The sequence below is a fragment of the Phyllopteryx taeniolatus genome, chromosome 16 (assembly GCF_024500385.1).
Source record: "Phyllopteryx taeniolatus isolate TA_2022b chromosome 16, UOR_Ptae_1.2, whole genome shotgun sequence".
Taxonomy (NCBI): Eukaryota; Metazoa; Chordata; class Actinopteri; order Syngnathiformes; family Syngnathidae; genus Phyllopteryx; species Phyllopteryx taeniolatus.
This window is the reverse complement of record NC_084517.1, coordinates 12198637-12226425: the sequence shown is the minus strand read 5'-3', so window position 1 is coordinate 12226425 and position 27789 is coordinate 12198637. Positions and strand designations below refer to the sequence as shown.

At 43.5% G+C, this 27789-nt stretch overlaps 1 protein-coding gene across 6 annotated transcripts in view; it reads right to left on the bottom strand.

The window, feature by feature from the left end:
- Positions 1–2393: 2393 nt before the first annotated feature.
- LOC133465393 (trinucleotide repeat-containing gene 6A protein-like) overlaps positions 2394–27789 on the bottom strand; it is a 68108-nt gene continuing 42712 nt past the window's right edge. For 3 of the 6 annotated variants that reach the window (XM_061748147.1, XM_061748148.1, XM_061748150.1), the window contains 22 exons: positions 25865–25912; positions 22560–24575; positions 22278–22440; positions 21672–22156; positions 21272–21403; positions 20916–21068; positions 17387–17575; positions 17098–17261; positions 16868–16945; positions 13184–13342; positions 11795–11911; positions 10936–11055; positions 10704–10796; positions 10447–10621; positions 10170–10310; positions 9727–9897; positions 9509–9649; positions 9172–9279; positions 8717–8947; positions 8445–8515; positions 8229–8368; positions 2394–5249 (listed from right to left, as the gene is read on the bottom strand). In XM_061748147.1, coding sequence (XP_061604131.1) covers positions 4901–5249; positions 8229–8368; positions 8445–8515; positions 8717–8947; positions 9172–9279; positions 9509–9649; positions 9727–9897; positions 10170–10310; positions 10447–10621; positions 10704–10796; positions 10936–11055; positions 11795–11911; positions 13184–13342; positions 16868–16945; positions 17098–17261; positions 17387–17575; positions 20916–21068; positions 21272–21403; positions 21672–22156; positions 22278–22440; positions 22560–24575; positions 25865–25910 — 5442 coding nt within the window. In that variant the 5' untranslated portion in view covers positions 25911–25912 and the 3' untranslated portion in view covers positions 2394–4900. Of the gene's footprint in view, positions 5250–8228; positions 8369–8444; positions 8516–8716; positions 8948–9171; positions 9280–9508; positions 9650–9726; positions 9898–10169; positions 10311–10446; positions 10622–10703; positions 10797–10935; positions 11056–11794; positions 11912–13183; positions 13343–16867; positions 16946–17097; positions 17262–17386; positions 17576–20915; positions 21069–21271; positions 21404–21671; positions 22157–22277; positions 22441–22559; positions 24576–25864; positions 26000–27789 lie in introns of all 6 variants that reach the window. The other 3 variants (XM_061748149.1, XM_061748151.1, XM_061748152.1) reach the window with 3 other exon arrangements.

Here is a 27789-nt window from a genome sequence, read left to right as displayed (position 1 = left end):
CTTTTCCGCTATTGTGTGGCATTTCGGTGTCAAGAAATAATGTTAAAGTGAGTCAAGGAGAACATTTAGACAAAAGTAATGCTTTTCCAGGATCTATAGGCAGTTATGAGGGGGTGTCAATTGCTCACATTATTTTCACTATTGGCAGAGGTTCAATGTAACTTGCGCATGAAATTTGTGGGTTTAATATCATCCCCATGAACAACTTGGACATATGGGTAGGCAAATGGAGCGCACCTTCGACAGAACCTGCAATATGCAACGTCCTCTACCTATTTAGCCATTTCTCGACCTGTGCAGAGATGATACAGTTGTGCTCATAAGTTTAAATGCCCTGGCAGAATTTATGATTTCTCTGCCATTTTTCAAAGAACATGAATGATAAAAACTTTTATTTCACTCATGGTTATTGTTTGGGTGAAGCCATTTATTATCAAACAACTGTGTGTACTCTTGTTAAACCATAATGACAACAGAAACTACACAAATGACCCTGATCAAAAGTTTATATACCCTTGAGATTTTGGCCTGATAACGTGCACAAGTTGACACAAATGGGTTTGAATGGCTACTAAAGGCAACCATCCACACCGGTGATCTGACTGCTTATAATCAGTGTGTGTATAAAGCTTCAGTGAATTTCTGGGCTCCTGACAAACCGTTGCACTTACATCTCTGGATTCTGAGTCACGGGGAAAGCAAAAGAACTGTCAAAAGATCTGCGGGAAAAGGTAATTGAGCTGTATAAAACAGGAAAGGGATATACTAAGATATCCAAGGAACTGAGAATCAGCAGTGTTCAAACTAAGTGGAAAATGAGAGATTCTGTTGAAACCAAACCACGATCAGGTCGACCAACAAAAATTTCTGCCACAACGGCCAGGAAAATTGTTCGAGATGCAAAGAAAAACCCACAGATAACTTCAGCTGAAATTAAAGACTCTGAAAAAACGTGGTGCGGATGTTTCAAGATGCACAATAAGGAGGCACTTGAAGAAAAATGGGCTGCATGGTCAAGTCGCCAGGAGAAAGCCATTGCTATGCCGATGGCACACAAAAAAATAAATCACACTTACAATACGCCAAACACCACAGAGAAAAGCCTCAAAACTTCTGGAACAAAATCATTTGGAGTGATGAGACCAAAATTTAACATTTTGGCCACAACCATAACCGTTACATTTGGAGAAGAGTCAACAAGGCCTATGATGAAAGGTACACCATTCCTACTGTGAAACATGGAGGTGGATCGCTGATGTTTTGGGGATGTGTGAGCTACAAAGGCACGGAAAACTTGGTCAAAATTGATGGCAAGACGACTGTAGCATGTTATCATAAAATAAGAGGAACATTTGCACTCATCAGCCTGCAAGCTGCATATGGGATGTACTTGGATATTCCAGCATGATAATGATCCAAAATACAAAGCCAAGTTGACCTGTCATTGGCTACAGCAGAATAAAGTGAAGGTTCTGGAGTGGCCATCTCAGTCTCCTGACCTCAATATCATTGAGTCACTCTGGGGAGATCTCAAGCGTGCAGTTCATACAAGACAGCCCAAGAATTGACAGGAACTGGAGGCCTTTTGCCAAGAAGAATGGGCAGCTTTACCATCAAAGAAAATAAAGAGCCTTATCCTCTACTACCACAAAGGACTTCAAGCTGTCGTCAATGTTAAAGGGGGCAATACACAGTATTACAAACTGGAGTATGTCAACTTTTGATCAGGGTCATTTGTGTAGTTTCTGTTGTCATCATGATTTAAAAAGCGTAAACACAGTTGTGTGATAATAAATGGCTTCACCCACACACCAACCATGAGTGAAAGAAAAGTTTTGTGTTATCATTCATATTCTCTGAAAAATGGCCAAGAAATAAATTCTGCCAGGGTATGTAAACTTATGAGCAAAACTGTATTAATAATTTATATATTGTACACACAGACCTACTTAGTGGCCACAAATGAGTATTTCATACGCATGTTAGACCTAACTTGTGGCCACCTATTAGCATTTTGTGCACACTTTACTGCATATCTATATTGTGGCCACAATTTATATCCATCTCCCCTCCCCTATCTTATGTCTGGGTCTTGGACATTCTCGAGATGATTTTTGTAAAATCTTTGTTGATTCCTTGGGATTACAGGGGAGGAAGAGGGGGGGGGAAAAGGAGATGCATGCTTTTCAATGGGCAGCAAAAAGTGGTTAAATCCAACTCTTTGCCTGTATAACACCAGACTTCATTCTGCCCCAGTGCTAACAGGAAGGTACCAAGGAGACAACTTACTAGTTTCCTCACTGGAGCCAGCAAAGCAACATCTTCTCCATTCACACACTTCACCATGTCACTAAACTATGACATGCGCGCGCACGCACATTTTTAACAAAATACAGCGCCATCGTCACCAGCTCGCCGCCTCCTCTAACCAATGTCGTTCCTTTGTACGGCTTTGCTCTGCGCTCACGCAGCCTCTTAAAGTCCACCAAGTGCAAAATCCAAGGCTCCTCACTTCAACATGTCAGTTAAGTTAATCACAACAAAATAAAAACAACAACAGGTTTTGATGTTCCTCTTGATAAAATGTGTCGAACAAGACCCACAAGACAAATGAGGAAAAGAAAAAAAAACGGTTTAAGCAAATAGGTGTGGAATTAATTAAACTAATATTTTGTTTGATTGAATTATTTGGTAGAACAGCTCAATACTGGCGCCCACACACACACTCGTGGATAATACTCATTTGTTAAATAGTCACTGCTCAGCTTAAAAACTAAAGCCAACTTGTCGTAACTGTCAAATAAAAACAGTGGTGGAGGGGCACACACACACCCACACACCCACGAGTTTAAGGTCCATGGCTTCGCTAATGCTCGTGCACTTTGAAGCTTTTTTTTTTTTTTTTTTTTTTTTTTTTTTAAAGCCCCACACCCCAAAAACAAAACAAAAACAAAAACGTTGAGCATCATAGGAGCTAAACAATGACAGCTAAGATAGAACACCTATTAACATGGACGCACATTCACACATTGATCAGGTTAAGATGCCCCCCTCCCTCCCGCACAACAATACAATCATATTCCATTTGTAAACAGGTAGAAGCCACTTGACTTGTTGCATGTGCGGACACAATTGGGACCAAGGCAATGAAATGTGGACGACTTTTGCTTCACTGTTAAAAAAAAAAAAAAAAAAAAAAAAAGTCACTTCTTTCCTTTTTTCCCCCCATTCCAGAAACACTTTGTGGCAATGAGAGCTAAATATGTGGTTTAAAATGTCGTCATACTAAATGAAACATTTAAAAACATGTCAGACGTGGGAAAAACAAAAAACAACAAAAAAAAAACAACACCTCTCAGTAGGCCGTGAGAAGCTACAGTATGCATAGATACAGTTTCGCCTTTCTCTTGGTTTGTACAACGTTTGCACTCCCTCGCTGTTGATTTTAACATGGGTGGAGTGGAGTAGACACACACAAACACACACACACACACACACACACACGGACCCCCCCAACCCTCAAGACAGCATATTGAAAGCAGTGTGTTGAGTTTCTCCAGCTTAAAGCAGTTATTTGGCAGAGAAAAGAAACTTACAGACCATATTATACATAGTTTTCAGTGCTAAAAGTTGGATTTTCATTTCCTACAAGGAGGAGTAGTAGTTTTTTTTCTTTAAATCAACTATAAGGGGGGGAAAACTGGCTTGATTTCCTGAGAACCATTGCTGGTTATTTAGCAGACAAAGAGGAATAATTCAAATAACCAACACCATGGCCAAAAACACTGATCCGAATTCCCAGAGTTACAAAGCATCGTCTTCATCTTCGATAATATTTTTTTATCATTATTTTTTGTAATCTTTTATAAATGTTTTTAATTTTTCATGTTTTTATATTTTTTTTATTAGCATTTTCGATTTTTACGCCATCTTCTCTTTAAAATGAAGGATGAACACACCTTCCGCCTCCTAAGTCTTGTAAACAAGAGGTTGCAGTGTGGCACCTCCAAAATATTGAAAGCCTATTCTGAAAGTGCTGTTCCCACCCTTGCCCCCTTGGGGGCTCGAGGGAGGGCTTGCTAGATAGGCCCCGGCCCCTACATTAGGGTAGCTGGGGCTTGCTAGTCCCAGCTGCGGCTACAGTCCTTTGCACTGCAGAGCTCAACGTTCTTTAGTTTTCAAACAAACATTGGTGCAATACTTTTTTTCGCTCTCTTTTTTTTTTAAGCTATACCCAGATAATCCTCCCAAGTTAGCTATTCTTCTTCTTGAACTTATCTGCTGATCTTGAACTCCACGACAACGCAGTAAGGTAGGCGTGCCAAGGCAAGAGAGGAGCGAGCGAGCGCGCGCACACACACACACATACACACACACACACACAAACACTCGCGGGCACAATATAGCCACGCATACACGGTAAGGACCTCAATGAGTAAACAGCTACACTGGAAAAACTGGCTGCTCCCTCTATATTGCAGATTAAATATATACTGAGAAAAAAACATTCAGTGCAAAGTTTAAAAAGCTCATACTCCAACATTTTCAGCAAAAAACAAAAAAAAAACAAAGAATTGGAATTCAAATAAACATGACAAATGAAACAATAATAATAATGAGCTCGATTGAAGCTTTTTTCGGTGTGAAAGAGCACTACCTGGAAGCAAATATCCATCCGTTCACATTATAGAATTGGCCTGCAGGATTCAAGTATTCCGACTGATATGTTTTTGGGCTAAAACAAAGTGGACATATGTGCAGAGAGAGAGAAACGTAACTTGTTTTCCACAGGGGAGAGCCCGTTTTGTTGAACAGCTTGTCACAAGTGAGTAGTGCCACTTCTTTTGCTTTCATTCTGCTGATTATTGACAATTTTCCACTGACCCTTGCAGATACCCGCTCATATGGAGTCTGCGGCGCCCGTCAGGTGATCCACCGGGAGGAAGGAGCTGATTGGAGATGGGCTGCTGATCCTTCCCGCCTCTGTGCCGCTGGGTGTCCCCCACAGGCTACTGGAATAGTTGGGGCCGCCCCAGAGGGAGGAGCTGTGGAGATCACCGCTGTTCCATTGGCTAGGCTCGGCGGCGCGGCTGGGAAAAGGGTGGGACTGATCCATCCTGCTCTGAGACGAGCCAATGGTCTGCCAGCCCAAAGAGGGAGTGGCCAATGACTGCCCTTGTGCAAAGAAACGTTTGAGTTCCTCGTCGCTGGCAAACTTGGCCAGAATAGTCGTGTTCCCCAAAACACACCTGTGCACAAGAGCAAGAGTGTGAGTCTTTTTCAGAGGTGGGGGACTTGAGTCAAATGACTTGACTCAAGTCACACTAAAGGCCTTTTCACAATGCACTTAGGGCCATATTCTCCCGTTGGTGCATAAATCTTTTTACGCGCTACCAAGGTGCGGTGATTCTCCCGTATATGACTTCTGACACCCCGCCGAATATGTGGGCAACCGCCCACGAGGAGTGACTCATTTAAGTGTCAGGGAGGCTTCAACAACTAACAAGTAGAGTTTCCCCGAGACGTGATTGCCATAGCAATTCATTTGGAAGATATGTCGACACTTTAAAGGCGAAATTAACCACCGTAGGGGATCCGGGAGTTAGGCGTCACCAGTGAGATGTGAGCACAGTTTGTCTAACAGGCTACTTTGAAGGAGCATGTGTTTTTGTATTCACAAATAAATACTCTATTATACAGTGGGTACGGAATGTATTCAGACCTCCTTAAAATGTTTCAGTCGTTATATTGCAGCCATTTGCTAAAATCATTTAAGTTATTTCCCCCCCCCTCTAATGTACACACAGCACCCCATATTGACAGGAAAAAACTGAATTGCTGAATGTTTTGCAGATTGAAAAAGAAAACTGAAATATCACACAGCCATAAGTATTCAGACCCTTTGCTCAGTATTTAGTAGAAGCACCTTTTTGAGCTAATTCAGCCATGAGTCTTTTTGGGAATGATGCAACAAGTATTTCACACCTGATATGGGGATCCTCCATTCCTCCTTGCAGATTCTGTCAGGTTGGATGGTGAACATTGGTGGACAGCCATTTTCAGGTCTCTCCAGAGATGCTCAATTGGGTTTAAGACAGGGCTCTAGCTGGGCCATTCAAGAACAGTCACTGAGTTGTTCTGAAGCCACTCCGTTATTTTAGCTGTGTGCTTAGGGTCATTGTCTTGTTGGAAGGTGAACAGTCAGCCCAGTCTGAGGTCCTGAGCAATCTGGAGGTTTTTGTCCAGGATACCCTTGTACTGGACCACATTCATCTTTCCTTCGATTGCACCCACTCGTCCTGTCCCTGCAGCTGAAAAACAACCCCACAGCATGATGCTGCCACCACCATGCTTCATGGTTGGGACTGTATTGTACAGGTGATGAGCAGTGCCTGGTTTTCTCCACACATACCACTTAGAATTAAGGCCAAAAAGTGTCTCATGAGACCAGAGAATCTTATTTCTCACCATCTTGGAGTCCTTCGGGTGTTTTTTTTTTTTTTTTTTAAGCAAACTCCATGCGGGCTTTCATGTGTCTTGCACTGAGGAGAGGCTTCCGTCGAGCTACTCTGCCATAAAGCCCCGACTGGTGGAGGGCTGCAGTAATTGTTCACTTTCTATAACTTTCTCCCATCTCCCGACTGCATTGCTGGAGCTCAACCATAGTGATCTTTGGGTTCTTCTTTACCTCTCTCACCAAGGCTCTTCTCCCCCGATTGCTCAGTTTGGCCGGACGGACAGTTGTAGGTAGGGTTCTGTTAGTCCCAAACGTCTTCCATTTAAGGATTATGGAGGCCACTGTACTCTTAGGAACCTTAAGTGCAACAGAATTTTTTTTGTAACCTTGGCAAAGTCTATGCCTTATCAGAGACAGCTCTGAGCTCTTCAGGCAGTTCCTTTGACCTCATGATTCTCATTTGCTCTGACATGCACTGTGAGCTGGAAGGTCTTATATAGACAGGTGTGTGGCTTTCCTAATCAAGTCCAATCAGTATAGTAAAACACAGCTGGACTCCAATGAATGTGTAGAACCATCTTAAGGATGATCAGAAGAAATGGACAGCAGCAGTTAAATATATGAGTGTCACAGCAAAGGGTCTGAATACTTATAGCTGTGTGATATTTCAGTTTTTCTTTAATCTGCAAAGATTTCAACAACTCAGTTTTTTTCTGTCAATATGGGGTGCTGTGCGTACATTAATGAGGAAAAAAAAAAGAACTTAAATGATTTTAGCAAATGGCTACAATATAAAGAATGACAAATTTAGCGGGGTCTGAATACTTTCCGCACCCACTGTAAATGTCAAGTTAACTAGAATACTCTGCTTATGAGTGAACACGTTTGGAAGGCTGTCAATAGGAAAGCAAGTGAGGCAGCTGTTGGTCAGCGTTGCCGAGCAACCATACTAGCGCCACACACACACGCACGCACACACACGAGATTTCACGACCGATGATGACGTATGTCAAATAAAAACAATAGAAATTTCAAAATCTAACACCACCACACCATTAAGATGACTGAAGTTGTTGTGAGCGGCGCTTTCAGACAAACTCCAAGCCGCTATGTAGCTTGTTTGAAGTGGAAATTCCCCTCACTGGTGCATGAAAGTAAGTCTACTGGCGCTGAATTTGTCTTTGCCAATTAATATGACATAATATGTCGACGTTCGGTAGTCGATCAGTGTAAGGTGGTAGGGACATATTTACAGCCGTTGGGCAGTCGGTGAGCGTATATGGGCCATGTGTCTCCAGCACCGGCAGCGCGAGTCAGCCGCCGAGCCGTCACCAGCCGTCGTAGGCTTGGAGCACGGGAAATAATCAAAACGTGCAATGTGATGTGTCACCTTTCCGGGGAGCTAGACTTACTACAGCCTCCGGAGTGCGGATAAGGAAACGCGCTTAAGTCTTTGGCCAAATATGAGAAGGAACGGCCACGCTTCAGGATTACTCCACTCAGAGTGCATAAATGGCGAGAAGGTGCACAAATGACAGAATTAAGTGGACGGCATAATTGGTGCTGTCAGAAAAGCGTGGAGCTGCGTGCCTTTAGCGTACAGGCAAATGTGCCCCCTTTTATATCATCCAAAAGTATGTGTTTAAATAATCACATTCAGTTCCAGGTGATACTAAGAATGACAGTGTAACAAGTGGTCTAGATGAGGGTTTGCTGTAATGTGTAATTGCAATGGAGAAATGACAAGTGAAGATGTCGCTAATGATCTTACATGTGCAGGCTCTTCTGGGCCTTGGCAGCCTCATCCTTGGAGCTGTAGCACACCACAGCGTTACCATGTGGCAGGTTGAGGTGGAATGTGATCAGAGGGCCATGCTGCATACACAAAGTCCTCAGTGTAGAGCCGTCAATCTGTGAAACCGTTGGACCAACAGTTAATGACGCAAACCAAATGGAAGCTGTATATAAACTCAATTTGTGCGTATACCTGAGGTGTGAGGTTATTCAGAACAAGCCATTGGGTTCTCCCTGAGCTGCCACTGTCACCCCAACTGGAACCTAACCTCCCAAAAATAATGTGCAATTCACAATTATGGTCTAAACTCCTCAAAGAGTGTCAATTGATGACATAGGATGATATGACTACAGACATACTGAGTCATATTTGTGTCATATGATGGTTAAAATGTGAAAACTAAGACACTTTGCTAGTTTTATGACAAAAAAAATAAATCTGGTCACTTTGTACGTGTATCTCACCAGGTGCGTATGTGGAGTCAGTGGAGCCCCACCCACCCAGCCTCAGGGCCGAGCTGTCCCAGCCGGAGGAGGCCGAGCTGGGCTTTTGACTGGTGAGGCCAGGTGGAGGTCTGGAAGGGGCCGCCACGGACAGCGCCTTGTGAGGCAGGGGGACCTTCCACAGCTCATGGGCCAGAGAGGAGTTAGACACAGAACCAATGCCGGGAGACCACTTTGAGTCACTGGGTCTGGCTGTATGGACACGAGAGCACAAACAACTTGTACCTCAAGAAAAAAAAAAAACTTCATCTTATGGAACCTGTAAGACCATCTGATCCAGCCCTCCATGCAATTTGAAAAATCTCAATCCCCATTATTCTACAATCTTCACTAGTCGTGTCACTTGGTCTCTGACCACCGTTAACAGTGAGTGAGTCCAGAGCATCTAGAGCTGCATTAGAAACAGAAATGTGCACCTGAAGTGCTTTGTGCTGTACTGGTGAGGGAACCGCTGTGGCTGGAGGCACGAATGGATGACCAGGCACTATTAGAAGGCATCGTGGTGTTCAGTGATGAGGATGGCCCTGGTCAAACGGAAAGGGGGGGAATTAGGCACTCACTCTGTCTGATCTGATTCTAGCATCACAGATTTAACCCAAATTCAATGTTAGGACCAAACATTAACACTGTACGTCTACTGTATGTACAGGAACATCGAAATACATTCCAGTGACACAGTGGAACTGTCATAACATTGCCAAAGATATGGAAGACAGTACACCAGCCATCCAACCCACCATGCACATGACTTACCATTGTTCCTGTCCCTGAGATGGTCTGTGTCACGGACGGTGTTGATGGAGAGGTTATTAATGACACTACCAGGGGTGACATAAGGGTCAGTCTCAGGGTCAATGTTCGGGTAACCTTTCCAAGGTTCGCCAGGTCGGAACTCTAACACACAGACATTGGCGTTAGCTGCTTTCTAGGCAAAACATTGTGGGGTATAATGAATATTAATTCTGGCGTACCTGGGGGCCAGGTGACAGTGTTTCCATGGAAAGGGGGGGAATTGGCACGGGACGGCCAGCCGTCACCCACTGAGCCCATTGATTGGCCGGGAGGACTCAGGGGAGATGGGCCAGGGGACAGGAAGTCATAAAAGGGAGAGTCCTCCAGACGCAGCCCTGACGAAATAGCACCTGTGTGACACAGACACAAAAACGGGAGACACAATCAAAGACACGAAAGGGACTGGCTTGAGGAAAGTGATGGGATGCTCAAAATGGTTCCAAACTAAATCTCTGTTTTGCATTCTATGGCAGCTTGTTTAGACAGCACACTACATAAACATTTCCCAAGTAGTGAAATAATAAACCCAATCAATAAAATTCTACTAAATCAAAAAAAAACTAATGATCATAAATGATTAATAATTTCATAATGCCTATCATGTTAAGTCATAATTTTATACCAGATTTGCTGTTCTGCTCCAGAGGGTCAGCAACCCACAGTTTCTTCAGTCTGGACTGGGGCGGTTCTTTGTAGCCTAAAGCTCCGCCAGCATTAGTACCAACACCCATGTCCAAGGATACATTCAGGTTAGAGTTCAAGCCTGATGGGAAGAATAGAGGAAATACATTTAAATTTCACTTCCTGAAACAATACCTACAGTATTATATATAATTGATTGTCCTATATTTAGGGCTCTGACTAGATTCTTTTAAACTGTGTTTTAGAAGTCAACATACTTAAAGGGAAGTTGCTGAAGGACCCAAGACTGGAAGCATCCTTCTGCATCTCAGGGCTATTGTGGGGTAAGTAGCTATCCAGGTATGGTTTGAGGGCTGGGGACTGCTTCAGCAAAGAAGGGTCCAGGTGACGTGGTGGCTGCATCATTGATGGAGCTGAACCAATAGGACGCGTCTAAAGACAGCAGGGCAAGATGTTAACATTTAATAGACCCTGAAGCAACATACTATAACATATACAAAGATGACAAACAAACCTGCTCAGGCGGTCGTCCCACAGGCATCACCCTCTGGTTTTGAGCCTTTTGTTGCTGCTGCTGTTGTTGCTGCTGCTGCAGGAAGATAAGACGCTGCAAACGGGGGGAAATGAAAAAGTTATAAACTTGTAGCTCGTGAAATACGTCAGTTTGTGTGACGACTTCAGATATAGCATGTAAGAAATACAATGTTTAGTTGTACTTGTTAATTTGACCATTTCTGGCACTTTACCTGTAGCTGGTTCAACTGGTTGAGTTGGGACAGCTGATTAAGCACAGCCACCTGCTGAGGGCCTAACAGAGGGTTCAGGGCTCCATTACCACCTGGGTATTTCAACAGGGTTGGAGGGACCTGAAAACAGACAGGATTGTTTCTATGAACCAACCGTGTTCTTTTTCCCTGCTCAAACAGTGAGTGAGTGACTTTAAAGCACGCCGAGCGATGGAACTGAACTTGACTGAACTGGACAATTGTGGAAAAAAATGCAGTTGGCAACCTAGACCCCACATACTTGGCGATTGGCAAAAATACTAACTCGCTGCAACGAAAAAAACAGCGACCCACTGTGTTTAAATCAGGAAACGTTTTGAGGCACCATATGTACTGTACTGTATTTTGCATTGAACCACAAACAACACAACACACTATTGTCAAGGAAGAAGCAGATTGCCCTGGTCACTGTGGTTCTTTTATAATGATGCAAAGATAGGAAACAGGCGAGAAACAAAAGGAAAGTGTGTGGACGGGCTGTTGGCAATGATGCCCCACTCATTGACAGTACTTGTGCATTTGTTGTGGCAATTTTGGCAGTTACGTCAGCAACGTTTGGACACCATTCCCCTAGTGCCCGACAGTCAACCCCTTCTGAAATCTAGTTGCAGAACCTCACGCGCTGTGCGACAGTTCAGTCAGGTTAAGCCCTGTCATGTTTGGTTTGCAGTGGGCCCTAGGTTGTAACTTTGCTTGATTCGGTTCAAAAACAACTTCTATTCATACGGGCATCATGTTATTTCTATTTGATTTGTTCATGAACACTTTGGTGTAAAGTGTTGTTATAAAGGACAATCATGTTTGGGGTTGTGCGCGCTACCTGAGAGGGCATGATGGGAGGAGGCACTTGGTTACGGAAGTTGGGATGAGGGAGTTGTGATTGCAGTCCACCGCGGCCCTGTGCTAAACTGCTGCCACCCAACATTGGGTTTACATTCTAGGTAAGGAGACAAGAAAAAAAAAAAAAAAAAAAACTTGAAAGTCAAACAATTACATTGTATTGAAAGTATAATTAGCACAGTCAGAAAATCATGTGTACTTTATGGACACACAGTGTAGCCTTAATCAAAGGCATTGTGCATTTTGATAACTGACAAATAATTGCTAAAGCATTAATGATCATGGAGCAATAATGTGTGAAACAGTAATCATTTCTGGCATGTCCTGGTGTCACAGCATCTAAACGTCAAAAGATAATTGTTAATGCACATAGGTGAACACCCAATAGTCAACAATTTTTTGGGGGAAAAGATGCATTTCATCAGTAACATCTTGTTACCAGGAGAGGTTTAATGAGAAAGCAGACATACAAAATCCTTGTGATGCTTGCACACTCACCTGCCGAGAGACACCAGGAATAGAGTGGGCAGGAGATGGCCCAGTGTCATGACATAGGATAGGCTGAGTGGAAGTGGAGGGAGAAAAGCTCATGCTTTGACTGAAGCAATGCTCATTAAAAGCAGAAACGAGAACAGATAGCGGCAGAAAGAAGGCCGGGTGCATAGCAGATGGATCGCAAGCACGGGTGGAGCACAGTGCCAGCCACACACAGACAGAGAAGGGAAAATTTGGTTAATTTGAGGGCAAAGAGTAAAAGGAAGCATGAGGTGGCACCAGTGTAGGAAAGAGGGACATCTTGTAGGAAAGGGGGAAGCAAGCTACAAGGAAAAGCAAGAGCAGCAAAACCAAGGCAACAAAAAACCCTGGCAGGCCATCAACCATTACTGCACTCAAGTCCAATTTAATTAGCCACCTATTGCTTTTATGGTCAATGACACATGATCTAAGCAGTTGCTGCGGTAAACGTGATGCAAATGTAATGTACAACAAATCTCAAACACGATTAAAGTGCATTGTAGTGAAATGGCCACTGTGGGGCGCATCACGACAGTAAGAGCCCGACTTAGTGTACTGTAATAAGGAAACGTCCCACACGATGTGTTTTTGTTCATAAACACTACCACAATTACTGGGTCGCCGATTGTGATTGTAAAAGTTATTTTACTGATCAAAACAGGCATACATTTTCTTGGGTTAAGGTCTTTTGATTCATGTTTATTGTAGTAAATTGATGTCTGCTATATTAATCGTCATCAATACTTCATGTAATATGGCAATGTCATTGTTGCAACACATCGTGTACTTTATGAAGTTTGGGTCCCAGAAGGAAAGACACAATTTCATACCCGTGTATTTTCCCCAGTATTACCTTGTCATAGTAAGAGCTGCGATCCATGGGGGACTCTTTGGGGAGCTGGTGTTGAGACCCATGATTCTTCCCCATTACACCACTGAAATCCATTGTGTCCATGCGCTTGTCCTGCACCATACCTGCTCCAGTTTTCATGGAATCATCAGGAGAGTCTCTCTTTTAAAAGGAGAATCATAAGAAAAAGTGAATTAATTTGGATGACTAAAGAATTACGATGGTTCCTATAGGAAAACACATTGGGTGCCAGATCAATCATATAAAGCAGTGGTTCTTAAACTTTTTACACAAAGTACCACCTCAAAAAAGACTTCTCTCCAAGTACTAGGGCTGCATGATATTATTTGAGCGTCGTCATCACGATGTGCGGATGTGCAAGTCACATCGCAAAGATGTTGCAGGCAAAAGAACTCTGGTACCAAACATGCACTGCACACATCATTCCACCAATCAAAATCATACTGTGAATACAGGTATGTGCAAAAAAAATTTAATATCAAAGGAAAGTCCATTTATTTCAATAATTTGTTTCAAAAAGTGAAACTTGTACGTTATATTAAAAGGATCTTAAAGAGAAATGCTGCCCTTCTGAAAAGTGTATTAAAGTAATATGCCCTCAGTACATTGTCGGGCCTCCTTTTGCATTAATTACAGCATCAAGGCGGCGTGGTGATCAGCCTTTGGCTCAGTTCAGGTGTTATCGTAGCCCAGGTTGCTTTGATATTGGCCTTCAGATCGTCTGCATTTCGGGGTTTCTGTTCCCTCATCTTCCTCTTGACAATACCCCATACATTTTCAATGGGGTTCAATTCAGGCGTGTTTGCTGGCCAATCAAGTACTGTTATTCAATTGCTATTAAACCAGGTATTGGTAGTTTTGGCTTTGTGGGCAGGTCCTGCTGGAAAATAAAATCATTATCTCCAAAAAGCTCATCAGCAGCGGGAAGCATGAAGTGCTCTAAAATTTCCAGGTAGACAGCTGCATTGACTGTGGACTTGATAGACAATGGACCCACACTAGCAAATGACATGGCTCCCAAAACCATTACTGACTGTAGAAACTTCACACTGGACTTTAAGCAACTTGACTTTTGTGCTTCTCCAGTTTTCCCTCCAGACTCTGGGGACCTTGATTTTTAAATGAAATGCAAAATTTACTTTCATCTGAAGAGAGGACTTGGGACCACTGGGCAACAGAACAGTACTTTTTCTCCTTAGCCCAGCACAGACGCTTCTGACGACGTTTTTGGTTCAGGAGTGGCTTGACGGATGGAATTCTACAGCTGTAGCCCATATCATGCAGAAGTCTGTATTTGGTGGTTCTTTATGCACTGACACAAGCCTCAGTCCACTCATTATGAAGGTCCCCCAGATTTCTGAATCACTGTTGCTTGATAATCCTCTCAAGGCTGCGGTCATCCCTGTCACTTTTCCCGCCACATTTTCCCCTTCCTCTTAACACTTTGTTAATGTACTTTGATACAGCACTCTGTGAGCATCCAGCTTCTTTTGCAATTTCTTTTCGAGACCTTTTCTCCTTATGGAGGGTGTTTTTGATGGTTTTCTGCACAACCATCAAGTCAGCAGTCTTCCCCATGATTCTGAAGCCTTCTAAGCCAGACTCAGACCATTTAAAGACTGAAGAAACCCTCTGCAGGTGTTTTGTGTTAATTAGCTGACAAGATTGGGACATAGGGAGCCTACAATGTTGAACTTTGTCATGATATTTTAATTTTGTGAAATACTGGGATTTTTTTTTTTTTTTGTCTTTCTGCCATAACCATAACAATCGAAACAAAGGCTTGAAATATATCATTTCTGTGTGTGGTGAAGTAATTTAACATACAAGTTTCACGTTTAGAAGCTAATTATTGGAATAAATGGACTTTCCCTCGATATTCAAATTTTTTTGGCACATACCTGTAGTTTAACAGATCGTGAAACATTCTCCAAACAAGAGGCAAGATGTTCTTGCTTCAAGTTTATGTCAATCACACCTCACATTATTGAGCTAGCTCTAGCACTAACGTTCGTACACAAACATGCCAGCATATTGATTCATGCTCTAAAGCCTCAGTAAACATTGGTTTGTGCGTATAAATCAAAGTTGACGGCAAGTAAGAGAGGCAACACCATAATCCTATTGGTCGACGTCAAGGCACTGGTTTCGGAGGGTTGTCGTTCATATACGGAAGATACCCCCCCAAAAAAATCATGCTTGACTTTTCATTTTTGCGTCACAGGGGCAAATCCTTGGTCGTGGATTATGTCACACTACAAGGAGTTTTGTTCTTCATGACAAAATATGTTGGACCTGATCTGTGAAATTGGCCACGTTAGCAAATCGGGCCAATAACGAGGCTAAAATCATGTAGTCTGAACAAGGCGCAAGGTGCACACACATCAATGAGTGTTGTTCAAACTGATGCACTTAAATATAGAAATACTAATGCATATTGTGTTAAAATTAGTAAAATTACAGATTAAAAACAAATGGTGTTCGGGATGTCCTAATATACAGTACATACTACAGTATAAACTGGGCATGAAAAGAAACAGTATGGTGTCATATACGTACTACAGTATAACTGGACATGAAAATAAATTAATAAAATTTATTAATTAATTAATTAATTAATAAAAAATAAATTAAAATAAAAATAAATCATGCCAGAGTAGCATCTGCTCCATTTGCACACTGATTGAGGAGTATCTGTAACATTTGCACAACCATTGTCCCAGATTATCGCAGTACTCGTCACTTTAAACCGCATACACTCCTTGAAGTCTCAGTGCCCTTTGCACAATGGTCATTGCACCGGACTATTGCGATATTAGCCATTCGAACTGAGGACTCTGCATCTTTTTGCACAATTGTTGTTTGTTGTTGTTTTTTGTCAATGTCTTTATGTCTCCAAAGTGTTCTGTAAATTGACTGTCTGTTGTACTAGAGCGGCTCCAACTACCGGAGACAAATTCCTTGTGTGTTTTGGACATACTTGGCAAATAAAGATGATGATTCTGATTCTGATTATTTGTCTGGCTGGACACTTACTTGCTCAATATTAGTGCATTTAAATAGAGGTAGACTTCACACAAATAACTGTATACTTCTGTGCTCCGTTGAGCATACTTTAATTTCTACTGAAGCCATTATAAATTCTCCTAAAAATACAAAGAGGGAAAATGAAAGATTATACGCAAGTATGTTGTCCTGGCGGTCAGGAGGAATAAAACAAGTTACGGATGTGACTCTGGTTCTATGAAGCCCAGATGACCGCCAGAGTTTTCTTTAGCTCAGATTCCTTGTGCAAGAAGATCAAGGGAGTTGGCTTCCAGTGTCACACGGTTATATAGGCTTAAGGGCGTAGAACCACAGTTAGATCCATAACTTTCGTTTTACATCATAGGTCTGTGTCATCCAGAGTCGCCACACCACTACTGTATGCATGGTCCAAACATGGGAACCACCCATTTACCACCACAACCGGGTACTGAGTGACGCTTGTTGGTTCTGATTAGGAAACACAATAGCATCCCTTTTGCAACAGCTTGAAATGCAAAACGATGACGGGTATTTGGCATGAGGTAGCCCTTTAACAACTGCAAAATACAAGTGTTTTTGTTTGTATGTAACCCATGAGAAAGAAGAACCTCACTGGCAACAGCAAGGTTGAATACTTACAGAAAAGCTCATGTTGTTGAACTGGTTCATGAAGGGTTTCATCCACGGCTCGTCTGGTTTGTTGATTGCTTTATTCACCTAAAAACAGCAATAGCAGTAAAATTAGGAATTAAATTTACTACAGCAACTGAAATGCATAAGTCACAACTGCATGGTGGACAAACTATATATCTTAAACTGCTTTATATTAAAGCAGTTTAAAATATATAGGTATCTCAGTGAAAACCAACCTTGCAGGATCCCTTATGCTTGTAGTTCCAGGTGTTTTGGTCATGTGATCTGTTATCCTGTTGGTTGTTAGTCCACATGCCAATCTCTACTTCCTCTTCCTGATCCCAACTGTTACTCACAGACTCCTCACCACACCATGTATCCATTGGTTTGGAACCAAGACCTAACAAGGGGGTAATGTGTGTGTGTGTGTGTGTTTGGGGGGGACGACAACAAGTTATTATTAACTTTCTAATGTGAATACTTAGATACAACCACAATTAGCGGAGAACTTACTCTTATACTTACCAGACTTATGACGACCTCCCCATCCAGATGCAGGCTCTCTATTATCCCGGGTGGGTTCATTCCAGCTAGAGCGAGTGTCCACTGGCTTCCCCCAGGCAGATGTCCCATTGTCCACAGTCACAGGCGGAGCAGAGGTGGGTTCACCCCATGTTGAGGACTCTTTCTGCTGGTGATAAGGCTCACCCCAACCTAAAGGAAAGCACAGTTAAGATATTTAACGTACAGTAATATCACAACTTTAAATGTGAAACATGAAAATGCGCAGTGTACACTGGTCAACCCCAGGTCAGAATGGTCATCATACAACATTCAGAACATACTGTATGTCATTCAGCACCCCAAAACAAGCTTCAGAATATTCTTGCTGTCCCACTGTTTGCTGCAGCCAACTCACACTGTCATATGTGAGGCTAATGGTCATCATTTATGAGGGTTTGTGATACAGTTGACCGACGAGCCCTGCTAGCCTCTCTCACCCCTGGATGCGTTTGGGGTGATGCCAAAAGATACTTCTCAGTAAAAATAGACCAGATGACAGGGTGGCCTGAGGCTTTAGTATCCCATATGTAACAAGGCAAGCACACAAGCTAGCAGAAATTAACTGTCACACAGATTCTAGAAATACATGAAAAGATAATTTTATTTTTTGTTCAGAATCCTTGACTTATAGCAGGAGTGGGAAATCTAGGGCACATGAGTCATAAACACCAAGCGAAGGGCATTTGCACCAAACCTCCATGCAATTATATATTTTAAAAAAACTCAGGAACATATGTAAAAGCCTCTCAAAAATGGAACCCACAAATGCTTGTAACGCAAGATTTGTTTAATTATTAAATCATATTTTCCCCCCATAAATTTAGCAAGGTCCTTGCAAGGTCCTTGGAGGACTTTATAAAACTGAAACTGCCGTTAAAACTGAAATGCCCCCCTGGAAAAAGGTTTATACTCTTGACTTGAGTGTTACCGAAATAGTCATACCCACAGCACTATTTGTATTCAGTATATAAAACATGGTAGAATGCAACACTTAAAATGGTAGCAAACAATGGTCCAATGGCCCAGTATGGTATTTAAACTGTTTTCTAAACAGAGGATATCTTTCCATTTGCCTCTCCCATTGACAAATATATCTTTATAAAATCTAGAAACTTTTCCTCCTCATAGTAGCTGCCAAGGTGGCCCAAAACTTCTTCATTATCCACTTTGCTGCTCCAGTTAGCTCACTAGACAGAGTCCCTGTATAACCCTAACAGCCCCTCCCTTTACTTTCCCTAGCTCTTTCACTGAGACCGCTCCCATTTGCACATAAGCCAACCTCCTCAACTGCATCTCTAAACCCTAACAAAAGTCTGGGTTTCTATTGCAAGCACAATTGGCAAGCGAGAGAGAAAAGGCGGAAGAGAGGCTAATAAAAGGGGGAAGTGGTGGGGGGCAGGGAATTCAATGGTGCTCTTAGCATTCTTAAGGGATGACTCAACCACATTCACAAAAACTTTGCAGGGAAGACAATGGCTCTATGTTTGCTGTCTCCAGGCTTTTCAACGAACTCTATGCTTTCTATAGATCTGAGTGTTTGTACATAAACTCCATGTTTTAACAGTAAAGAAATTTCAATCAAATTTCTAAAAGGGAGATGGATGATACTTTTGCATCATTACAGGCATATTAACAGGGCTTGTGCTAACATGTCCATATTGGCTTCATTTCACAGTCCACATTTCTGTATTGTCGATACATGTACTTGAGTCAAGCACATATCTCAGCATTATAACCCCCCTTTTCAAGCACCACAAGCACTTGGAATGATGGAGTTGAGTTATGTAGTGAAGACGAAACTATAATTTAGCAACACTGCACACAACTCTAAAGAATAAGGTTAGCATCAATGCCACATTAGGTATATTCTGGCCATACCACAAACATACAGACTGGTGAAAAAGGTGAGCCGTGAGTTATTTTGTCATGATTCTCTTAAAGTAGGGCTGGTGGATTTTTTAATAAAAAGAAAAAGCAAATTACAATGACATTTGCCTAACTAGGAGAATGTGGGCTTGTAAACACAATCCTTAATACACTTTAATAAAACAATGTTCGACAACTTACCATAAAAAAACAAAAATATTTCCTTTGGGACATGAATGTCAAGCAAATTTGTTGCGGAACATAAAATGAATAAAAAGTGCTGCCATACAAAATGAAGCTTGTCCAGTTACATGTTTTTAGACTAACTTATACAGCCATAGGAGGTTTATTTCATGCTGCTACCCATAGGTCGAAAAAAATACTGCCTTACAATGTATAAATAGGAAACTTGCCATTGGCAAAGTTCAGCGCCATTGACTTCGTGATTTCCTTCCACCGGGCTTCTTATCGTTTGTAAAACAAAGAAAAAAAATTATTCCGTTAATGTCTGTTTCTTAGCAGGAGTTTTCCCTTCCATGTTGTTCACAGAGCAACATTTGCTACAGCATGTCTCCATTTCAAATGCTGAAATAAGTTGGTCATGCTCCTCGCTTTGGTTTCAACAGCCTTTAAATGTAATTTGCAGCAGACTGAATTTGCTTATTGCTTATCTGCAGACCCGAGCCAATTCCAAATAACTGAAAAACTGTGCCTCTTTAGTAAACTAGCTCCTAACTGTCTGCCACCATGTCTTTTTTTTTTTTTTTTTTTGTCTTGAGTTTGTTGTCACATTTCTGTCGGGCCAATTATATACTACTACCCGTGCACTCACTGTAGTAGTCTCGCCACGCTGCACTATTTGCATATCTGTTGTTGACCAATACTGGCCACTCATGCCAGAGTAGCATCTGCCCCATTTGCATACTGACTGAGGCGTATCTGCAACATTTGCACAATCAACATTGTCCCAGATTATCGCACTACTCGTCACTTTAAACTGCATACACTCCTTGAAGTCTCTGCGCGCTTTGCACAATGGTCATTGCACTGGACTATTGCGAGACCCTGCATCTTTTTGCATAATTGTCCAAAAATAAATAAATAATTTGTACCGGCATTACCAGATAACTAGCAACCCTTTATTGCTCAGTGACTGGTTTTCTCCATGTCTTAATGTCTCAAAAGTGTTCTCTGTCAATTGACTGTCTGTTGTCGTACTAGAGCGGGTCCAACTACCGGAAAAAAATTCCTTGTATGTTTTTTGGACATACTTGGCAAATAAAGATGACTCTGATTCAGATTCAATGTCAGCAGTTTGCCTCAGTAGGAAGGAAAATTGGAAGGCGCTTATAGGGTTAAAAAACAAAACAAAACAAAAACAATTGGCCTGACCCAAAAACTTGGATTTTATCGATTAATTCACCCAGTCCTTCAACAAAGTTTATACCACAAACAAATTATTCGAAGCAATATATTATGATTTTATATTCATATAATATATATATAAGTTAAAGGTACTGTCAGATGCATACATTCAAGGTCAATACTGAATAATAATAATAATAATAAAATAATAAAATAAAGTGTATATAAATCATTGTATGTATTTATTCTATGAACTTACCTGAACAACCACCTTTGTCTTGTTCATGAGGCTGAGAATGATGTGTCGAGCCATGTGATGTGTGAGATTGGTGTTGAGAAGACGGGCCCATGCTGTCCTGGTCTGACTGGCCGGTTCTGTTCCACAGGTTGACAGCTCCACCATGGTATTTCACTATTGTAAGAAAGGAGTTCAAAATGACAGTTGAAAGTTGACATCCAGTTGTATTTCATTCTTGCTGACCGCCAGCACCGCCTTCTGGCGGTCATTCGGTATTAATTGAACCGTAGTTACATATGTAACTTGCGTTTTACAATTTACTATGGCCATAAACAGCACAGTTACTTCAAATTAAACCTTAATTTAGGTGCCCTTACCAGGATCTCCCCACGCTGCGGTTCCATCATCAACCTCCATCCGTCGACGAACGGATTCTGGAGAAGGCTCCTCCCACCCAGTTGCCACTTCATCCTTTTGACCGACTGTGGGCATGGGCCCTCCCAACCAGCCTGACAACAGAATCAAACCAATCCACTCAGGTCCTTGCAGTTCATTACAGCTTCAAAACCAGCACACAGGTGAATAATAGTTGACAAAACAATATGGAACTCAGAGGTGGTTGCTAAAGAGATACCAGCCCACTATCTGAGCACTTTCAAGGTGCCCTTGAGCAAGGTATTGAACCTTCAAACATGTTCAGTACTGTGCAGTTACATCACTGACTGAAGTGGGTGAAGATTATTGAAAGTATATCATAACATTAACATACTCACTTACCTGTAGGCTTGTTGTTGGTTCTTGACATGTTGGAGTCGGGACCTTTTCCCCACTCGTTGGAAGTATAAGAGGGCTTAGAATTGGAGTCACCCCAGTTTTGGGCACCCTGGTTGTTTTTCACTGGCTCTCCCCAACCTTGGCTCTTGTTTTGAAGGTTTGGTTTGGAGTCACCCCAGTTGGAGCCTAGGTTTGGAGTACTCTGGTCTGGAGTATTTGATCCTCCACTTCCTCCCCAGGTGTTACTGCTGCTAGTATTGGTTCGCCCTGGCTCACTCCAGCATCCAGAACCTGATCGGTCGCTGTCGCTATCCCAGCCCACTGACCCAGCACCTTTGTGGGGATCTCCCCAGTGGTTGTTAGACGCTGCTCTGGGACAGTCTCCTGTAATACCCCAACCTTCATCTCCATTGCCACTGCTGGAGCTCCAGCCCTGCTGCTGTTTGGGAACAGTCCATGTATTGGATCTGGATGGGAGGGAGGAATGTCTGACATATTTGAGCATATACAATATGTAAAACAAGCAATTAGAAACACACTGTCAAGATGAAAAAAATATTGTAATACAATTTCTGTTAATACTATTATAAAATATTCATTGTCACGCACCTGTCATCTTTGCTGGTGTTACTGCCTCCTTTGTAACTGGATCCATTATCCCAGCCACCTCCACTTGCTGGGCCTTTGTTATCCCACCCAGCGGTTGAGCTCGGCTCTCCCCAACCAGAGCTTCCTGTATCTGGGCCGACACAACCTGGACTGTTGCCCCAACCTGTTAATAGAAAAGGGAGTTTGTTAAATTTGATATAATTTTTTGTTTCTTCATTCACAATACATTTTCCCTCTAAATGTGATGCATGTTCTTATCCACCCTTTCACACATATTTGTACCTCCAGAGGTCTGGTTAGGAGCTGCCTGTGTTGGTGCTGCTGTTCCCCAGCCAGAGCGTTGTTTTCTTTCATCTCCTCTGAGAGCCAGTTGCTGTTTGTTGGTGGAACTAACATCCCAAGCAGTGTTCTGTCTTATGGGGGTTTGTCCCCATCCAGTATTGGATAGAACCCTTGGGTCGACATCAGTTCGACTCTGAAAAGATATGACTGGTGTTGGATTGTTGGCTTTTCTTCGGTTCCCGCCTTTTGACAGGACATTATCCCGGTCTGAGCTGGATTGGCCTCCAGAGCTCTCGGCACTTCCCTCACTTCCTCCGGTGCGGGCCCATTCTTCTGATACACCTGCTAGGCTTGCGCTACTGGGCCCCCCACCTACCATGCCTATGGCATCATCCTCCAGGCTCTTCCAGCCATTGTTAGCAGCACTTCCTTTGTGACTTTCAGCATCCGAATGGTTGTTGCCATGGGTTGTTCGCCACTCTCCATTTGACATCTTGTTAGACGTGGAAGAGGAGGAGGAGGAGGATGATGCGCTGCTTCCCCAAGGGCGAGGTACCCCTAAAGGAGAGCTCATTGTAGTTTGGTTCACAGTCCCTTGTATTTGTCCTGTAGAGCCGGGGATTTGATTTGTACTGACAGCCCAGGGGTTGTTGCTCTGACTCTGATTTGGGTTACTGGCAGGCCCCTGATCCCAGCGTGAACCCCCAGAGTTATGGTGGTTATTATTACTCTTAAAAGCAGCAGTAGAGGACATATGGGAATTCCCAGCCTGCATTAAGGCAGGGCTTTGCGGGTTCACAGTGTCTGAATTTGGGGGACCCTTATCTCCAGAGTAGGTAGATGTATCCCAAGGCGTACCATAGGTTCCGGGACCCACCATCTCTCCATGGAGGCGCTGAGGGGCAGATGAAGGGTTTCCATTGGGCAGCAGACCACCACTCCCTGTTCCTCCAACTGAGCCCCAGGAACATTCCCCGCTCAGTTGAGGTGAGGCCAGAGAGTTTGGTGGAATAGAGGTCATTGTTGTGTTAGTAGTAGTAGTAGTAGTAGTTGAAGTAGTAGTAGTATTCATCATCATAGTGTTATTTGGTCCATTTGATTCAGTGTTAAGGTTGGTGGGCTGCAGGCCACCATTTCCACTGTTGCTGCTTCCTAACACATTGCTGCTGGACGTACCATTATTCACCTCAGTGTCTTCCGTCATACTGTTTTTGTCTGGAGCTGCCATGCCACCCCATCCCAGCAAGGGGCCCTGTTGGGGTGCTATACCCAATTTTGATTTCATCCCCTGAGGATGTAGAGACCGTTGGCCCTGGGACATTGGGCTAGGGGTTGGATTTTGTGGCCAGGCACCATGGTTGGCATTTGGGGCTGCAGTATTTGGAGTTGATCCTCCATTTATGCAGGTGGTGCTTTCGGTGGAAGTCATCATGGTGTTGCCAGACTGGGTGCCCCAAACACTGCTGTTATTAACGAGCTTGTTGTGGTTACCCATGTTATTGCTGCCAATACTGCCGGACACGGCCACAGAAAATTGAGGATGTCCGGTAATGTTACTATTTCCATTTGTTGCACCACAGTTTGTTCCAACTCCTCCACCATTAACCTGACGACCATTGCCATCTCCATTCAGTGAAATGCCAACCACCATGGCAGAGGAAGTAGTGAATGTTGGAGAAGACTCGGAGGAAGAAGCATTTGCTGACATCATCCCAGTTGTCACAGCAATTGCTGCCAAGTTATTCTCTGAGCCAGTTGACTGGCTAGAGTCTGTATCCATGCATTCTGACGCCAACTCGGGGTCTGATCCTGACCCACAGCCGGAGGAGGAAGAGGAGAAAGAAGAAGAGGAAGGGGGCCAGACAGAAGAATTAGTTGAGGAGGGGTTGTTGGCTTTGTCTGTGCTTCCGTCCACTAGGACCTTTCCCCAATTGCTGTTGCTGTCACCGCTGCAGGGAGAGCCAGAAGACCAGGGAGAGGGCTCATACTGTGAGTCCAAGTCAGGGTGTTCCAGGCCTAGAGGGAAACAAAGAGACAGAGGCCAAGTGTCATGTACTTTGATGAAGTAACAATTATCTTATTGGTTCAACCTATTGTTTACAGCAGTAAGGTGGGTGTGGTTCTAAATGGCCTCCTATTCATCAAAAAAATAACTATTTCCTCCAACCGCCACCTGTTCGAATGTTCTGAGAACAGTGCCAGGTCTAGCAATTGATTCATGTGTCCCTATTTCGTCACAACAGCAAGAGCAAAAAGCAAGCAACAGCTATAATTAATTCATTAAGCACAGAAAAAAGCTCAGTGGCCGCAATAAGAGCAAAGAGGAAATGAAAATGAGTGGTGAGAGTAATTGGGGTAAAATGGTTAAGGGAACACGTGATAAATTTCAGGATGGACTTAGGTCCGGTACACAGAAAGACAATCAGTCCTGTTTTTGTGCAGATTTTGCCCCTTCCCGACCAAGCACATACACCGCCAGACAATCTTAAATCTTTTAAGATTATCCTATAAGAGTGTCCTTAGGTCTGATGTGTGTTAAGAGTAGATTCGTCCCCATTTTAGGTTCCGAAAAATGTCTGGGCCGACAATCTTAATGAACATGTTCAATATTTACGATCAACAAGTCTTCGTGTGTGGGGGAAAGCAGACTTCTTCCGTGTCATGACGCTGAGAATTGTGAAGGAACAGAATATAGCCAATCAAGAAGCACCCTGACGCAACAAAATCAAACGACTGTATATAAAAACAAACGTCTTATCCGATGTTTCGTGAGCTCACGTGTCATCACGTGAGATTTGGATCGGTAGTGGAGCAGAATTTCTGTGTGTGTGGTGTTCTGTGTTGATATCATCGGAGCACACCACACACAATACGACTAAAACTGTTAAATTTTTTAGATTTTGTTTACCTCCATGTATTGGGTTTGTTGCAGATTGAAAAAAATAAAATAAAAATCTTTTAAGATTTGAAAAGTCCTTGTGTCACCCGGAATATTTATTTGACTGAGCATGTCTAAAATGTAATTCTGCAACTGTATGAGAATGTCACATTTCTTTTGTAATGTGTGTGTCGTGTTCTAGAATGTTATATCTCAAGACTACCCAAAACCTACGGACAGCCATCACTTAAGTCTCAACTTTCTCACAGATGTGTGCCAAATTCTTACCCTTAATGTGTTCCAACTAATTCAACTTCCCCTCATCCACCCCTCATAAATGCAACCACAGTCAAGGTCATCGGTTAAGCAAAGAGGCAAAATGCTAAAAGGAAGAAAGAGCAATTGAGGAGAGGGAATGTGTAGTCACCTGTCTGATTAGGGGAATGGCTCACGGAATCCCGAATGGGAGCCATGCCTAGAGAGAGAGAGAGAAAGAGAGAGAGACAGAGAGAGAGAGAGAGAGAGAGAGAGAGAGAGGAAAGGCTGTCAAACAGATCTTAGGCTTGCGGACCAAAAACGAAGATGAAGCATGAAAAGGAGAGTGACAGACCAGAATAAAAAAGTAAACAAAAGCACAAAAGTTAGAGTGGCTCAAAGTGAGAAGAGCATTAATGGGCAGATTTAGCTAAATACAATAAAATAAAATAAATAAAAAATAAGTACCTCGCTATAACTATTGGAATACAATATTGGCAAAATTTGGCACTAGTGGTCAATTATTGATTTAGTTCAATTTGTTATGCTTTTTGTCAATGTTAATATTTAGTCCTTGAACACTTGATAGAAATATGTATAAAAGCTTGGCTGACAGTTGAGTTAAAGAAAAAATAAATCTGGTTTGTAATCATTCATGTAATCCCCCTTCCCATGGGCTCATCACCTGTGGGAAGGGCCATCGGGGTCGGGTGCAGTGCGAGCTGGGCAGTGGGATCCGATCCCCGGCTACAGAAGCTGGCTCTAGGGATGTGGATTGTCACTTCTCTGGCAGGGAAGGAGCCTGAGCTGGTGTGTGAGGTCGAGAAGTTCCGACTAGATATAATCACTCGCCTCCACACACTGCTTGGGCTCTGGTACAAGTCCTCTTGAGAGGGGTCGGACTCTCTTCCACTCTGGAGTTGTCCACGGTGAGAGGCGCTGAGCAGGTGTGGGTATACTTATTGCCCCCCGGCTCGGCGCCTGTACGCTGGGGTTCACCCCGGTGGACGAGAGGGTAGCCTCACTCCGCCTTCGGGTGGGGGGGATGGGTCCTGAATGTTGTTTGTGCGTATGCACCAAACAGCAGTTCAGAGTACCCACCTTTTGGAGTCCTTGGAGAGGGTGCTGGAGATCGCTCCTGCTGGGGACTCCATCGTTCTGCTGGGGGACTTCAATGCTCACGTGGGCAATGACAGTGAGACCTGGAGGGGCGTGATTGGGAGGAACGGCCCCCCCGATCAGAACCCGAGTGGTGTCCTGTTATTGGACTTCTGTGCTCACCATGGATTGTCCATAACGAACACCATGTTCAAGCATAAGGGTGTCCACACATGCACTTGGCACCAGGACAGCCAAGGTCGCAGTTCGATGATCGACTGTGGTCATGTCATCGGACTTGCGACCGCATGTCTTGGACACTCTGGTGAAGAGAGGGGCGGACCTGTCAACTGATCATCACCTGGTGGTGAGTTGGCTCCGATGGTGGGGGAAGATGCCGGTCCGACGTGGCAGGCGCAAACGTATTGTGAGGGTCTGCTGGGAACGTCTGGAAGAATCCCGTCAGAAGGAGTTTCAACTCCCACCTCCGGCAGAACTTTGCTCACGTTCCGGGGGAGGCGGGGGACATAGAGTCCGAGTGGACCATGTTCCGTGCCTCCATTGCTGAGGCGGCCGACAGGAGCTGTGGCCGTAAGGTGGTCGGTGCCTGTCGTGGCAGCAATCCCCTAACCCGTTGGGGATGCAGTCAAGCTGAAGAAGGAGTCCTATCGGGCCTTTTTGGCCTGTGGGACTCCAGAGGCAGCTGATGGGTACCGGCTGGCCAGGCGGAATGCAGCTTTGGTGGTTGCTGAAGCAAAAACTCTGGCATGGGAGGAGTTCGGTGAGGCGATGGAGAAAGACTTCCGGACAGCTTCGAGGAAATTCTGGTCCACATCCGGCGTTCTCAGGAGGGGGAAGCAGTGCACCATTAACACTGTGTATAGTGGGGATGGGGCGCCGCTGACCTCGACGTTGTGAGTCGGTGGGGAGAATACTTCAAAGACCTCCTCAAGTCCACCGACACGCCTTCCCACGAGGAAGCAGATTCTGGGTTCTTTG